Source organism: Danio aesculapii, chromosome 19 (genome assembly GCF_903798145.1).
Source record: "Danio aesculapii chromosome 19, fDanAes4.1, whole genome shotgun sequence".
Lineage (NCBI taxonomy): Eukaryota > Metazoa > Chordata > Actinopteri > Cypriniformes > Danionidae > Danio > Danio aesculapii.
Window position 1 is genome coordinate 22594970 of NC_079453.1, and position 17621 is coordinate 22612590.

At 34.8% G+C, this 17621-nt stretch overlaps 1 protein-coding gene across 1 annotated transcript in view; it reads left to right on the forward strand.

Moving 5' to 3' along the window:
- The first annotated feature begins 4093 nt into the window (after positions 1 to 4093).
- LOC130247093 (growth factor receptor-bound protein 10-like) overlaps positions 4094 to 17621 on the forward strand; it is a 94323-nt gene continuing 80795 nt past the window's right edge. Inside the window, exons 1-2 of the mRNA XM_056480280.1 lie at positions 4094 to 4289; positions 17069 to 17160. Of these exons, the coding sequence (XP_056336255.1) occupies positions 17110 to 17160 (51 nt within the window). The 5' untranslated portion in view covers positions 4094 to 4289; positions 17069 to 17109. The remainder of the gene's footprint in view (positions 4290 to 17068; positions 17161 to 17621) is intronic.

Here is a 17621-nt window from a genome sequence, read left to right on the forward strand (position 1 = left end):
TATGAAAACTTTAATATAAACACAGTTAGAAAAAAAAAAAGGTAGGGCTGCACAGTGGCGCAGTGGTGAGCACAATCACCTCACAGCAAGAAGGTTGCTGGTTCGAGCCCCAGCTGGGTCAGTTTGCATTTCTGTGTTGAGTTTGCATGTTCTCCCTGTGTTCAAAAAACATGTGGTATAGGTGAATTGAAAAGACTGAATTGTCCTTAGTGGCTACGCAGTGGCGCAGGGGGTAGTGCTGTCGCCTCACAGCAAAAAGGTCGCTGGTTCGAGCTTCGGCTGGGTCAGTTGGCATTTCTGTGTGGAGTTTGCATTTATTCCGCTCTGGCAACCTCAGATAAATAAAAGGACTAAGCCGAAAAGAAAATGAATGAATGAATAACAGTTCGAAGTTACAATAGGTTTACTCACTTATTTAAGTAAAGTCATCTTGTCGCTTTTAAGACCTTGTAATTTTAGTAAGGTAAATAATAAATAGTAAAGTAAATAATAACTTTGGTGGCACGATGGCTCAGTGGTTAGCACTGTCACCTGACAGTAAGAAGGTGGCTGGTTGGTGTCCTAGCTGGGCCAGTTGGCATTTCTGTGTGGAGTTTGTTTGGTCTCCCATGTTGGCGCGTGTTTCCTCTACGTGCTCCGGTTTCTCCCACAAGTCCAAACACATGCGTGATAGGTGAAGTGGGTAAACAAAATTGGCCGTGTGTGATTGCAGCTGAAGTGCATCCCCTGTGTAAAACATATGCAGGAATAGTTGGTGGTTCATTCTACTGTGGCGACCCAGTGTAGTATAATGTAGGTGTACTGTTTAAATGACCAAAAAAAATTGTTGTGTTTTATTTATTAACCATGTAAAGAATTAAAACATAATATTGTATCTGAATAAATTGTAATAAAAATCTTAAACAGACAAAAGTTTACTATTTTGTGACTAGTACATTATCCTGTAGTGAAACTATGCATTAAAGAATATAAAATATCATTTTAATTTGGTGCAGATGTTAGTTAAAAAGTAGACGAACTTATGTTGAAATGTAATATAACTGGATATTTTATTGCAAATTGAGGATAAACGTACCAATAAATGTTGTTCAGAGGCCTGTTGTATCATATCTGACTAAAACAATTGATGAATAATGAACCAAACCAAGTTGATTTAATCAAGTTAAAGTTCATCCTGGAAATATATATATATATATATATATATATATATATATATATATATATATATATATAATATATATATATATATATATATATATATATATATATATATATATATATATATATATATATATATAATAAACATACTGCAAAAATACACATGTACCCTGACCCAAAGGTTGACATTAGATGACATTAGAACGATATTAAAATGTCTTTAGCTTAAGTCATGTTAAGTGATGTTGACAACATATTTTTTGTGTTTTTTCTTTCAATAAACTTTGAACAAGACAAACATATTAGTCAATTACGCTTAGATTTGTTTGAACTTTTTTTTTCATATTCCTTAAATGTGTTAAAATAACACTAAATCTGAATTTGCTTTTCCAGTACTTATTATTCATTCATTTTCCTTCGGCTTAGTCTCTATTTCAGAGGTCACCACAGCGGAATGCTCGAACCAGCAACCTTCTTGCTGTGAGGTGACAGTGCTAACCATCGAACCACTGTGCCACCCTAAATATAATCATACTGTACATGCTAAAAAAGACACTTAGTAACTTCAGAGGTTAGTCCCACCAGGATTGGCTGAGGGCCACACTTCAAGACAGGACTGTAATCCCAAGCACTCCTACTCTGATTCTGTCAACGCCTAGTGTCTACCGCTTCTGGAACTGCTTTCCAGATCTCTAACATTTGATGCTTTGGCTCCTAAAAGCAATGAAAGCCTCATATGGAATATATTTCAGAGATGGCAGATGTTTAGAAGATGTAACCTGATCACCAGCCAATTGAAGAAATCATCAGCTGTAGTGCTGGTCTCATGTGCTGTAATTCATGTAATACATTTCAGTTTATAAGCAAAATATGAGATCATACACACCAAATGTGTCTGTGTGTGGTATTAGTAACACCAGCAGGGGGCACTCAACCTGCAGTCTGTGTGGGTTCTAAAGCCCCAGTATATTGATGGGGACTCTATGCTGCTCAGTGAGCGCCGTCTTTCGGATGAGACATTAAACCGAGGTCCTGACTCTCTGTGGTCATTAAAAATTCCAGGATGTCATTTGAAAAAGAGTAGGGGTTTAACCCCGGCATCCTGGCCAAATTTTCTCACGGGGCTCTGTCCATCATGGCCTCCTAACCATCTCCATACAATAATTGACTTTATCACTCTGTCTCTTCTCCACCAATCAGCTGCTGTGTGGTGTGCCATCTGGCATAATATGACTGCCGTTGCGTCATTCTCCACACTGGTGGTGGATGAAGAGATTCCCCCCAAAAATGTGTAAAGTAAAGCGCTTTGAGTGTCCAGAAAAGTGCTATATAAAATGTATATAAATATAATATTATATAAAATTGATAGATTAACCAGGCAAATAAGGTTAATTCAGCTTGATCTCGCAAGGAAACAAAACAATTTTTGTCAGTTTAGTGGCTAATTCTAGTTCAGTCCTACAAAAATGAACGATTTTATAAAGGAGGCGAGGCACCCAACCCCGCCCCTAAATATACCCGTCATTGTGGGATAAGCAAATTGTACTAAATTGTATGAATGAGATTGTACGAATTCATATGAATTATCCACTAAATCAAAAAGCTACGAATTGCTGTGAGATTGTGTTGGTTAATTAAACAAGTCATTGGATAAAAGTGTTATAGCCAATCAAAAAATAAGAGAAAAGAGAGAGGGGGAAATGAATTCCTTCCAGGAGATAAATAAATTGACACAAAATTTATTTAAATTTTTTTTTTTTTACTAAAAACTGCTTTTATTCCAGCCAAACTTATAGAAATAAAACTTTCTCTCTATAAAAAAATATTATATAGGAAAAACTGTGAAAATTTCCTTGCTCTGTTAAATATCACCTGGGAAATATTCAAATAAGAATTAAAAATTCAAATTAGGGCTAATAATTTTGCCTCAATATCTGGTGACTTGATATCTACACCAGGATGTTTATTCAACATAAATGTAAACTAACAAAAAATAATCACTTCATTCATTTATATTTATTCAGCATCAGAATTATTAAACCCCCTTTGATTTTTTTTTCTTTTTTAAATATTTCCCAAATTATGTTTAATAGGGCAAGGACATTTTCACAGTATTCATTCATTAATTCATTTTCTTTTCAGCTTAGTCCCTTTATTAATCCGGGGTCACCACAGCGAAATGAACCGCCAACTTATCCAGCCCATCTCTGGGAAATTTTCACAGTATGTCTGATAATATTTTTTCTTCTGGAGAAAGTTTTATTTGTTTTATTTCGGCTAGAAATAAAAAAAATCCTTTTTTTTAATAATAAAAAAAAAACATTTTAAGGTCAAAATTATTAGCCCCTTTATGCTATATTTTTTCAATAGTCTACAGAACAAACCATCGTTATACAATAAGTTGCCTAATTAGCCTAACCTGCCTAGTTAACCTAGTTTAACCTAGCCATTAAATGTCACTTTAAGCTGTATAGAAGTGTCTTGAAAATATCTAGATTAGATTCAATTTATTGTCATCACACTTCTAGTAAAATATTATTTACTGTCATCATGACACCATTAGAAATAAGTTATTTAAAACTATTATGTTTAGAAATGTGTTGAAAAAAATCTTCTCTCAGGTAAATAGAAATTGGGGGAAAATAAACAGGGGGCTAATAATTCAGGGGGGTTAATAATTCCAACTTTAACTGTATATTACAAATATAAGGCCTTTTCACACATTATCAAGTGAAGTGAATTGCCAACAAACAGTGCTTTCCATGGTGGCAAAGAGAGTTCAAACGCTTGAACCTTTATTTCTAAGAATGCTAGTTATAAATTATCCAGGTGCACGTTTGAATTTTAGCACAATGGGTTAAAATAGGCGGGTTTTGTTATAGGAGGTGTGTCTTGTGCGTAAAGGGGCGGGGCTGGAAGAGTTCCTCATCCTCGTGTGTTTGAGGCAGTCAGCTGAGCCCAACTTGTGCGGACGCGGCTGTAACCTCGTACAACATGAGGGAGCACAAGGAAAGCGTTTAACCCTGTGCACAGTTTGTTATTCCAGCGTGTGCAAAAAATCAAGCCAGTCAAATACCCTCCTTTCCAACCAACTTCGCCGTTCTTTTTCCGTGAAGACCACCGATTTGGAGGTGAGTATGCAAGACTGGATGGATTGATGGAGGGAGGGAGGGGGAGCTGTGTGGAGAACATATGGTTTCGTGCTCATGCTCGAGCTATAGATATGCGGATATAATTTAGAACATGCATATTTGATAGTATGTATTTAGTGATTTATAAATAATGTGCTGTCAAAACGTAAACAAAGCAGAAGATCGTGTATTTTAAAGCTAGGTCGACTTTAAAGTAAACTTGCTATTTATGAATGAGATGCATGCATATTTGTAGTTTTTAGGTGTAAAATATGGGTCTCCAGCCTGTGTGACCGGTAAACTTTGTGCACGCGTGTTTACAAACAACTCCAAGAGTTGATATATTTTTATTTTAGATCGTATTTATAGATTCACTTCTGGGTGCTACGTACTGAGGCTTTCTTTAGAGTTAGGAATCGACCACCGGTTAGTTTTGAAAATAATTTACTGCAACCTTGTCATGATGTTATTTTCATGGTCTCTTTACTGAACTAACGATAAAAGTATACTTCATCACTACAACTGGGCAAACAGTGCAGTGCACACTAGAGAAGTACGCATGTATGAGTTCTTTGTGGTGAAGTACATACAGCGCGGCCAGAGTAGTCCAGCTAGTCAAATGAATGACTCTTATGAGCCGGTTCTTTTCAGTGAATCAGAACTCCTTCGGCGAGCAGTTTTCCAGAACAAACTACTCTCATGAGTATTTTAAGCCATGGTATCTTGAGCACACTTCTATTGGGGTAAATTTGGTTTTATATTCACAGATTCTGACTTTCTCCTTAATAATATCACTTCAGAAATGTATTATTTGCAAATTCTAAACAGTAAAATCAGATTAGCAGCCAATGACCATCAAAGTACAGCAAGTTGTTTTGAAGTCATACTTGCATGTGATTTCAGGCTTAATACTCAAAGTACCACGGTAGACAATATAAGGAGCGTGTCACAAGTTAAATGTAAAACCATCTTTACCTCAGTCACACTTCTTGTGTAGTCCAAATTCACAGTGAATGACAGTTTTTTTTGGTGTTGTTTGTAGTGATTTAAAAGTACTTATGAGTCAGTTGGGTCAGTTAGTGATTTAATCTGACTGATTTAATGAAGAGCTGTAACTTATTTAGCCATGTCTGACATGAATCAAGAAATGTTACTGGTGCTTGTGAGAGTCTTAGTGACTCATTGGTTGTAAAGATATGGCATTAATAAGTTTCATTGAACAATATTTGGTGTTCGTTTTTAATTAATGACTGAATGAATGATATTTGTGTATTTGCATATTTATTATGCTATTGATTGTTAATATGTTTATTTATGTTTATTATGTTTATTAAGGCTATTATTTTAGGGGAAATGTGCTATTGAAATAGGGGAGATTGCAATCTTCGCTCTGAATTTTGATTCAAATATTTATTCTGCTTTTTCCTTGGTACTTATTTCAGACTTATGTTTGGTTTAAGATGATATTACTGATAATCTAATTTGAAAGGGATATTGTGTTTGATCTTGTTGTGCAGTGTGGTGTTTTATACTCCAAGCGTTAACATAATCTTATATTATGGGAGTTGTGCAAATGTTTGATTTACATGTCACAAATGCAAATAAGCTGTTTTTCATTTCAAACAAATGTCCAGAAAAGTTATGTAATATTCTTGTGCGAGAACTCTCTCTTTCTCTCTCTCACACACACACTGCACAAAGAAGGTGTATCTCTTTTCTTTTGTCAAGGAAGGCAGGGAAGTTGTTCGCTGGTTCTCTAACAATAGACTGGCCGAGTGCAGGGGTTGGATTTTAAAAGGCATGTTCAGGCACACATATGAGTTTGTCATTCTCCCCCTCTCACACACATCTCAACTAGAAATGTGTGGGTTTTATTTGGCAGAGATTCTGCAGAAAGCAATGAAGCAAGACGACAACTCCAAATTGCCGCCTCCAGGGCTAGAGTTCAATTTAATGTCATTTCAGTTCACAATTTTATAAACCTGGAGCTCACTATGAAAGGTAAGAGTAAGGCGAAAGTTGATAACATCGAGCATGTCAGCATATTCTGGTTTAGATGGCAGAGATTGTACCTTGTTTTATCTTTAAGCCAAGATGGCATGTTTGATTAGTAGATTAGTTAGGTGTTTGAGATATGTTTTAATGTGAAGATTAAAGAAGTGGTTTTCCCAAAACTGAAAGTAAACTCCTCATTTACTTACCTTAAGCCATCCATTTCAGATAATCAAAGTTGTTTAAGGAAGACGTGGACTTATTCTTCTTCATATCCCCTTGCCTCTCTAATGTTGTGGATTGTCTCCCACCAACTTATTTTGTCTGGATACGTTCCCTCAATTTTTAGCACCAATGAAAGTGTTCATCCCAAAAATAAACAAATCAGCATGTACTCTGCAGTCCTGTGAAGCAGCAGTTGGCTTGCTAAAAAAAGTGACTGATGGAAAAAGAAAGGAAGAAATTATGTGGAAGAGTAGTTTACACACTATTATTAGCATTGGCCACATGGATTCTTGAGGGGAAAGAGAGAATAAGCAAAAGTGCAAAGGTTTTGACAGGGAGAGTAGTGTTACATGTGCTCTTAATTTAAGCATCGATGACTGATCCAGGCCCATTGTGTTTGTTTTGGTCAGAGTTGCTGAAGTCTATACAAAAGTGGTTTTGCTCGATCCAAAGCTGGTTTATTTTGAGCAGGAGTGCTCAAACACTACACATGAATTGTCATAACTCATCAAAATCTCCTGGCTCGCATGGACAGTTAGTGGAAACTTGTGTCGGTTTGCGTTGTGTTTCAGTCTCTGTCTCTAGTCAGATTTTTCTTTTTCTTGCTAGCTCTTTTGTTTGTGTGTGGTCACACGGGTGGTCCATGTTAGATAGATTCTGACCTGATTTTGGAGTCTTGGAACACACACATGCCCAGCTGCCTCCGATGGACCGTCAGTCCGTCACAGGGCAGTAGCTCTTTTGATCTCCCCACCGTACCACTGCTGGCTTACAAACTTTCTGTGCAATCCAATATGGTACAATACACAATTCGACTCCTTTGTCCACAATAGCCCAGACAGTGTTAAGATTGTACCAGTTGTGACTTGGCATTGTAACTTTTTCAAATTCACATTAAACTTAACATTACACAGCAAGCTAAACCTTTGGATTCAGTCACTGACCTTTGACTCTAATCAACTTAGTTGGATAACTATTAAAAATATACAAAACTATTAAACATCAGGTTTCCAGTGATAAATATTGTGTGTTGGTCAATAATGCTGAAAAAGGCGTATATTTGGCAATTGCAAACACAGCTTGATGTGTTAAAAATGGGCCTTGTCTTCAGGCATAATTCCTTCAAGTTTTTGGGTGGAGTAGGAAAATCTTGAAAGTCTTGGAAGGTTGAAGAAGAAAATTCTGCCCGTCACATTGAACTGTAGAATAACTGAAATAGTATATTTTTTTTATTCGGGCATGTGATGGTTTAAGAAGTTTGCTTCCTTGGACTCTCAGATTTTAGTAAGTAATATAATACAATAGCTTTTTTTTATTGTGCTGTGCTGTTGAACAAATGCAACTAAGGACATTTTTTGTTTAGACATAGTGTTTGTGCTTGTGGCTACAACTTGCAAATGACAGTAGTTTCGTCGACCTCGTCTTTACTGAACAATTTAAAATATAGAGACATCTTCCAGATGAGACATAACAGATAATATTTTTTCTGAAGTAATGCATGCATATAAAAAATTGATTCAAGAATTTTTTTAATCGAGTGTTTCATCAAATTGATGATTAAGCGTTGCTAAAAAAGAAGTAAACAAAAAAAGTAAACATTCAGGAAATTGCATTGTCTAACTTTCTCATTGTGCTGCATCTGTACTGCATCTTGAAGTAAAAACATCTTATTCCTGCTGTCTGTGTTTTTAATATTAATTATTAACAACAAATGATCAAAAATCACTCTGCTCTTGACTGAATACCTATAAAGCTCAATAATGTTATACCTAAATTCAATTTGTACAGTGAGCTTATATACAATATGCAATATAATTTGATCATCTTTTTCAGTTTGTATTATTGTAGTAGTATTTATTTTGTATTGTATTTTGCTTGTAGTATACCGAACCTTACTGAAACTGACTTACAGTAAAACCGAAAACCAAACTGAACTGTGAGAAGTCTGTATTTATATCTGATATATATATATATATATATGCTCAGTATATTTGAGCACATACATAGGATGCTTTACAATATTATATTTGTGCATGTACATTAGTTTAGTCAGCACTGAAGCCAAATCTGCAGCTTGTTTAAAACAATAACTTACGATAATGGTTCAAAAAACAGTAGCCAAAATTTATGTGAGGGAAAAATATTAAACAAAATTTTCAAAAATAGCAAAAATCAAGAGAAACAAAAAATATATACAATTTAGTTTAAATGTAGTTTGTAATTTTTTTTGCAATATTTTAATTTGAGTAATTTAATATTTTTTAATACATTTAATAAAACATAAATTTAATATTTTTGTTTTTTATTATATTATGTTTTTCTAAAGATGTTCTGTGACAAAATATTATTTTAATGAATAAATCTGTTTAATAAATCAGTTTTGTTCAAATGCACCAATATATATTACCCATAGTCACTGAGAATTGTTTTTTTTTAACCCAACCCTCTTTTTACAGCAGTTTTCATGAGCATTTCTTCAGTAAAGCCTGTTCTAGCGTAACTCCAGCTTGTGCGGTCAGATGAAGCACCAATTGTAGCTCACTGATAAACTACTCAAAAATTGGTTTTCAATTCAAATTCAAACAATAAAAATCTGTCCATAATAAAATCTTAGTTCCTTTACAGTGAATTGCAGTTTTTTTGTGGTAAATGCTGCTTTTTAATTTACCACTATAGGCATGGGACAGTAACTGTTTTCAAGGTATTCCGTGGTTTAGAAAACTCAAGATTTTAAAACCGACAAAATTTTGTGATATACCGTTCCTATGGTATATATAAGAATTCTTTTTTTTACATTTTTACGCCACAGATGCCGTTTTAAATTGTAAAGAAATCTGTGTTTTTGAGACTAATGAAGACAGCAAAAGTCAATAATTAATTTGAATAATTTAGTCTGACATGTTTACTGTTCCAAAATACTTTGTTTCTCAAAAGAAAATGTATATTGAGTTCAAAGAGGAAAAAAGTTTTTTGACTTTCATTTATAAAGAACATATTTTAGAGCAGTAATCACAATACCATGAAAGCGGTGAACTGGTGAAAAGGTTATCATACCCTCAGGATCTTGTACCAGTCCATGTCTATTTATCACACATAATGAGAAAGTTTTACTCCAAACTCACTTAAATACATTTTAAATTAAATCCTTAAGTGAGATGATTTTGTAGTTATGTGTTTATTAATCACATTAGCTACGTTTCTATCCATGGATATGCGCATAAAAAATTGGTCAGTGAAAATTTTGGAATATGCGCATACATTTTGGAAATGCGCATAACTGAGTAGGATGAACTTTTTTATTCGATAAGAAAAGATGCCATTAAACCCAGATGGAAACATTTTTATTAAACAAAATCCAGTATGCGCATTAAAAAAATTCATGTGATTTTGTTATACGAATACATGTGATGATAAAAATGTGTGTGAATGGACAAACCAGCTGGCTGAGTACTTTTGTAAAGCATCTGAAATGTTGTTTCAGTATTAGTGTTATTGTATTAATTACCTCCAGAACTGTGAAGAGTGTCTGTGCTCCGCGTCTCACGCCTTCAAACACAACCACTTGTTCATTGTGTGTCGGCATCATCTTTTAAGTTGCAAGTAATTTATTAAATAAAGAAAAGATTCATGCAGCTTCTCCTACAGCAGTAAATTCCGTTTTTACTGTTGATATTTGGTGCCAGTTATCAGGAAGTGATGATTTTGTTCTCTTTGACTCGTCGGATGGTCATGCTGCTTTATTCGCACGTCTTTTATGGGATATTCCAGTTTTGCACATAATTTGCAGTTTTGGATGGAAACATGGCTACAAACTGAATGAAAGCGGTTAAATTTTCTGTTTATTTAGCAATCACTATGGGTATTTTCTGGGTTTCTTTGTGTTTCTTGGGGTATTTTAAGTTTCTGTGAAAGCAGCCAGAAGAGATTTACTGCAGATCATACTGTGCCTCCCTGACAAGATGTACATGACCATTTTAGCTTTGCTCAATTGCGATTTCACCCATCCCTAACTACTGTATATCAACTCTAACAGTAGCATTTAAGCAAATGTTTGGAGTTTTTAATGTTTTTCAACTTGAATGAAAATGTAAGCAAAATATTGACAAATAAACAGGAAATGTAAGAATAGATTCCGTCTGTCACTCATTTGGCTTTACATAATGGACAGATACAATACTGTGAAGAGAGCTTAAAGGACTTGAGCGTTTCTTTAAGGCATCATCATCCTCATGGATATTGGAGTCGTTGAATTTTACACATGTGTATCACTTTTTACACCATCATATTGATTAGCGCAGCTGTAACGTATGGCTAAGATGTAAAGAAGACCGTGACAAGGCAGTACTTGCTTGCCTTTAGATATGAATCTTATCTTGTCTTTATCTTGGATTCCTTTGACCTGGTTGACTTTTCGAAGGGCAATATCCATAATGCCCATTCTTTCTCTTTAGGTTTCCCATCAATTAATGGTGGTGGGTGTCTTCTGATGGAAAAAAAATAAATAAAGTAGGTTTCAAACTGAGTGGTTGTCTTGTTCTTCTAATTGAGCATTCCAGAAAGAATGGTGCAACTCTTCTCTATTATGATGGAAAGAGGGGCACTTGACCTGTGTTTATGTATGGACTAAAGGGAGGGTGAGGACAGGACACTCCTAGAACAGTCATCTAGGCCTTGAAATTCCTCACTAGACATGAGAGGCAGTGGTGGGATCCATTGAACCACTTAATTTGCTTCACTGATAAGACGTGTTGTACATCCAGCAATTCACCCGTCTCTAAACAATGAGATTCCCCCCCAGCTTTGTGTATGTTTCTCATCGTGCAGTCTGCTTGTGCTTTGCTCTATACACCACGGTTCTTGCCAGCTCTTGTGCAGAGCGCTACCCAAAACATTGGTGGACCATATCGGTATGTGGCAGCTTTATATAGTGTCTGATATCTTGACAATAACAGGTTGGATTACGTAACCAAAACAATAGAGCCTCTGTCAATCAGCACTCAAAACTATGGGAGGTTACGATAAATGAACTGGAACCACTTGAACTTGGAAAGTCTTGCTTTTTTGTGTGTGCAGTGGATTTCAAAATCAAGTTTAGGCCTCTGTCTCTCTTCATTTTTCAAATTACCAGATGATGCCCAGAATGAAACCTGGTGAACTTAAAAAGCACAGAGGCAGTTACAGAAAGTCCATTTGTCATGCATCTGGATTTTGCGCAGGCTTTAAGCATGCATGAAATGTTCCTGAATGAAAGTGAAAGTGTCAAACTGCAGTTTTCTCAATGACATGCATGCAAACAACCAAAAAGAAAGAAAGGAATTAATTTACTTTAAATTAATTTAAAGGCAATTTTCATGTTTCTAAAAATATTTTTTTGTTAACAAACATATATAAACATAATAATGAAGGTCTCCGATTCATCTAAATAAAACAAATCTTTCAAGAGATCTATAGATTTTTTTTGTATACTTTGTCAAAAGTTCAAGTGGCAACTATATTTGCCATTGTGAAGATACATTGTAAGTACATAAATCAATGGGAATAAAATGTGTTAAGTTAATAAATCATGGTTATTGGTCTTGTTTATTGATTTTTTTTTTTTATTTCATTATGCTCCATCTAAACATAACATTTAACTGATATCTTAACTTTAAAGTAGCCTTTTTTGATACACAATTTGACACACAGAAAAATCCTCAAAGTAAAATTAATTTCTCGCACTTATCCCACTCCTACAAAGAGTTAAAATAACACTAGAGCAGAGTTAAAGTGCTGTGTGAACAGAATAATGAACTGCTGTTAAAAAGCAGAATCACTGAAGAAAAACACAACTACAAGCAAATTCAATCACAATCTTCTTAAGCCCTACTGTCCACACAAACATGGGTTTTGTTTAAATTGCAACTTTTTTCTACACAAAAACGCAGTATCAGGTCACTGAAACATACATTTTGAAAACTCATGTCAGGTTGAAAAGCATCAGGGGCTGTGTTTTTAGAAAATTGAGAAAAAACGTTTTTGTTTACAAAAACCTGTGTATTTGTGGACATGGCCTTGGGAACTCTCAATAATAAAAACTCAATAAATCTCTCAAAATCTCAGCTCATCAGGATCATTTAACAACTCCACAAACAGAATCAGCAGCTTTACTTGTTACTAAGCTGTCTGACTATTTCTGTCAGATGTTTACAAAAGTCTGTAGTGAGATTTACTAGTTCTTATTCGTTTTTTGTGTTTTCATATTTATGAAATTACATAATAGACCAGGCATGAACAAACTGTTTATACTAGATGTCAAAATTGACATTCTAAGTAAGTGAAGTACCACCTAAATGTAATTAATGCCAAGCTGCTCTTACCATGAAACATATTTTGTTGGAATGTGGAAGTTTGAATACCATTTGAGAATTTTTTATAAGGAAAGTACTTTGATAGATATTTTTAAAAAGGTACCACCAGGAAGAATCTTAAATTATCAAAAATTGAACTGAAAAACCATATTTAACTTTGAATATATTTTTGTGTGAATTTTATTTATTTCTATTCTATATATTTGTCTAAGTAACTTTTTTTTATTGTAATACAATTTTGTTTTTATCATGTAATATTGTTATGTATATCAATTTTGCCATGAAATAGCCAATAGTTGCTGATGTGGCAATAAATAAATAATTAAGTTTTCAGTGGCTTCATATCAAATGGTTTTCTAAATTTAAACATAATAAATGTGTTTATGAAATTAAGTGATCTTTTGAAAGCAGTTGTTTTGAGTTAGAATGCCAAATGTTCTCCTCCTATTCAAATGTTACATTGAAGGGTTCTTACAACAAATTTGCCCACCGGCAACTATAGTTGCCACATTTATATATGATTTTCTTGAAAAAAAAAAATCAAAAACCTAGAGAAAATAAATGCAAACATGTTCATATAAGACACCATTAACAAACATACAATTTTTTTGGCACAAATAGGTTAACAAATTACTTCATTATTGTTGAAAGCCAAGCGCATGTTGTTTTCACTCTACGAAACTCTTTAATAAAACATTTCTAAAAACTTACTTCTTGCATTTGAACCACCTTTGCTGGCCTAATAGAGACAACCTAAGAGTGTGGTCTCAATTATCAGCCAGAATCTGGGTGTGTATGTGTGCGAATGTGTGTCACTTTTCTTCCCTGTCAGTATAATGAGCTTGGTCATTGATGCGTAGTGGGCCTGAACGGTCTTTCAGTGCTGGATGTTAATTTGATGTTTTGGTGCCGTGCTCATGCTGTTCAGCTGCTCCAAGGTTGAGCCCTGAGTCCAGCTTTTAGCACCACACTTTTGGGCTCACTCTTCCTCAGTTTGGACTTCTATGCAGTGCTCAAGTACCCTGTCAGAAAGCGCTTTGGTGCTTCCAAGCATGTTGGATCAAAATGTTCTGGGATGGAAATCAAAACACTGTCTCAGTCTACTTGCTTTTTCTCTCTTTATAAAAGTCTTTCTTTCATTCTTTCCCAGTCAGTTGTTCCTGCTCACTTTTTAAGCCCCATCTCCCAGCTCTATCGAGATAATTTTGAAATGGCAAAGTGCTATTTTAAGTAGTAGATTCTGTCGTGTAGCATGCGGTGTCCAACCAGCTGGCTGTCAAAGTTCTGCAATGAACTAAGTATTACAGTCCCAAACTGCCCATATCAGTATCACAGTCGTTTACAACATATAAAAAGACTGTGGAACATGCAAACTTATATTATTTGCATTTTAGAGTTTGCAGCTAGAACGCATTTTATAACAAAAACTGTATTTGGGTCTGTCTACACCTGGTCACATTTTTTACTCCTCCTAAAATGTCATAAATAAACATGTGAGAACATTTTATAGGCTATATTACATAAATATAGCGCTAATATGCAATAGCATGCTAATAATATGTTAACAGTGCTAAGATGCAGCGACAATGCCACAGGTGATCCAATCATACCTGTCAACTTTTCCGTTGTTCCCAGGATTCTCCTGTATATTACAATTAAATCCCGCTATTATTTTGTAAAGGTATTTTCCCGTATTTCTCCCATACTTTTTATCTTTTTATGGAGGGTGGCAATAAACATTAAAAAGCCGATCCTCCCTATATGCAACCAAAAAATGTAATAAAACAAACATCCCAAACTATTTTTCTAAATTGCATTTCTTACGTTTACAAAGACGGAACGTTTTGTTTTTGGGAACGTAAATTATACACAACTTAATGTGAATCTTTTACAGTTTTGTACCTGTATGACAAAAAATGATGTTTCTAATAGTAATACGGAGCCTAGATTGAACACTTGAGTTATTTTTCTGGAACATACAAACTACAGAGAGAGTAGCTTGCAAATTAAATAATTTGTTTTTCTGAACAAGGTATAGCTTACCGTTCTGTAAATTAAATTTGATATCTGATATTTAGCATATTGTACATTGAAGATCAGTTTTATATCTGTTTAATGGAGACACATTTATGTGGCCAAATATAAATAGTACTGTTTTCACAAATTAGTTGCAACCCGAGAACACGCATTAAGTTACCAGTTGTAAACAGGCCCTGTATGTATTATTCAGAATATAAGTTATTAGCCACTCAACTGGATGTTAGCTAAGTGAACTGCAGCCAACAACTCGTGTACATCCAACATAAAAGTGACTGAATGTGAATCATCTGAATGCCTGGCATTCATCAGCCATCTCAAAGTTTTTTTTTTTTGCTCATGAGTAAAAATAATTTAGAAATTATTTTTTGCAGTAATTTATAATGACCAAATGTCCAGATCCCATCCACACTGCTAAAAAAAATAATGTATTGAAGTCTTGCCTACAATTTCTGTTAAAATAATCTTGATTATTTCATACAAACGCTTGAAGAAATACTGAAGAAAATGTTTGTCAATACTTTCATTGTGACTTTACATTGTTAAGCTTGTAAAAACTGTAAATTAAAGCATCTGTTGTCATTCAGTCATCTTAGGCCCAATGCCAATTGTGTATTTATTATGCCAATTTATTTATTATTATTATTTTTTTTTTAATACCCCTAACCCTTCCCCTTGGCTCTTGAAAGTGTGAAGGGAAAGGGCTTCAAATTTTACCTCTAAGAAATGGGACAGCACTACAACACTTGCACATCATCATATGTAATCGCGATCTCTTACTTCAAATGAGATTGATAATGGCGACCGCTGTAGTTATTCCAGTTGCATTATTTATTGGTATTTATCTTCAGGAAATCACAGAAGGCAGCGATATCACGTTATCATATTGTTATAATGTGGCAATAAGCTCATAACTATACTGTGCATTTACACAGTGGCCATATTCATCCATGTAAACACAAGAAAACAACATTAACATTATACCACACACTGTAAAAAACTCATTCCCAGCTACTAGACTTTTCTGACAGGGTATTCGAGTGTCATCTAGTTACAGATGTGAAAGTATGTTGTAGGACCATACAAGGGTTACTATGAATTATAGTTGGCAAATTTTATTTAAGTTTTTATTGCAGAGAGATACAATTCACAGCATCAGTAGACAAATGTCACTTTTACAGCTTTTACAGTTTAAATTCCCCAATCGGAGACCAAAGAGAAAACACAAATTTCTTCATAACAGCAACAGAACATATCCCTTTGCCTTATTTTACATCATCCTAATCAAAACTTTATACAGAAAAAAAGAATAAAGAATAAAAAAATAAGTAGGGGGTGAAAACGATATTACCAGTAAAATTAAGTCTTAAAATTCTATAGAAGAAAAACATTAGGTTAAATAGGGGTAATGTACTCAATCCATTTATAACATAAGTCAACAAATATATCTATTTGGTTGTGCACACTGTATGTAATTTTCTCCATAATAAATATATATTTTTCAAAACATCAATCAAATCTTGCATTTGTGGTGGATTAGGTTTAAACCAGCATCTAGTAATGGCTTTTTTACTTGAAGCAAGGATAATTCTCTACATATATTTGTTTTTTCTTTCCAAGGAATCCATTGACCGCATACCCAGGTAAAGTACCTCAAAGCTGAAATTAATTAAAATTTTTAAGATATTTTCTAAAGTGCTATGTATTCCTTTCAATTGGCGAAATGTAACCTTTTTAATAGTTTTTTGTAAAGGTTTGATGCTAAAACAGTTATGAATGTATTAAAACGGATGCTTGTTTGTTGTAAAATTCATAATAATGACAGAAAATACTAATTTGTGCATCTCCTGACTTCTGTGTGCAGCTATGCTGTCTTATTTTGAGAAATTTTCTACCTAGCCCTTCCACTTAGGCCCCATTTAAACTAATACATTTTAGTTTTAAAATGTCGTTTTAGAATGAAAACGGTCCACGTCTACACAGGTGTTTCATCTACATTTAGCGTTGCTGAAAAGATCTCTATCCACACTATACCTGCTGAAAATGCAGATCACGTGGACAAGCACACACACACACACACACACACTGGCATGAAGAATTGGGATTGGGCCTTATATTGTTTAATCCAAACTGAGTTTTAAGAAATTATTCTCAATATTATCTCTGGTTTTCTTTCAGGTACATGTGACAGCTCCCTTCAGTTGCGGTGACTCTTGAGTATGGCCTTAGCTGGATGTCCAGACTACTTCCTCCACCACCCAAACTACCAGGTAAACTTTAGCTTAGTTTAGCTGTATCTGTAAATGCTCCCTCTGAGGCAATAGGATCTGCAGAGCGTTCCGGTTCAGCGGGGCACTGTGTCAATGTTTCCTGACCATACTCTAATGACTCCTCAAGCGGAATATGCATGTAAAACCCAAACATACACTTGCACAAATCCTCCTGAACTAGCACTAGGAGACTTGTTGTTTCAGCGCAGTGGTTCCCAAGGACTCTGTGGCATGTTCGCATGCCTTTCGTCGCCATGGCGTTGCTATGGTGCCGCACAGCTGACATGCAAAGTGGCGAGTGTTGCTATTTATACCCGAACTGCGCAGTCAGCCCTCTCTCTATATTTGCCTCTTCTTGTCGTCTTGCTCTATCTAATATCATTTCTTTCGTTTACCAATGTAAACTTTTCATCCTGTCCACAAATGGCTTCTTTCTCTGACCCTCCCCCATCTTCCCTGCC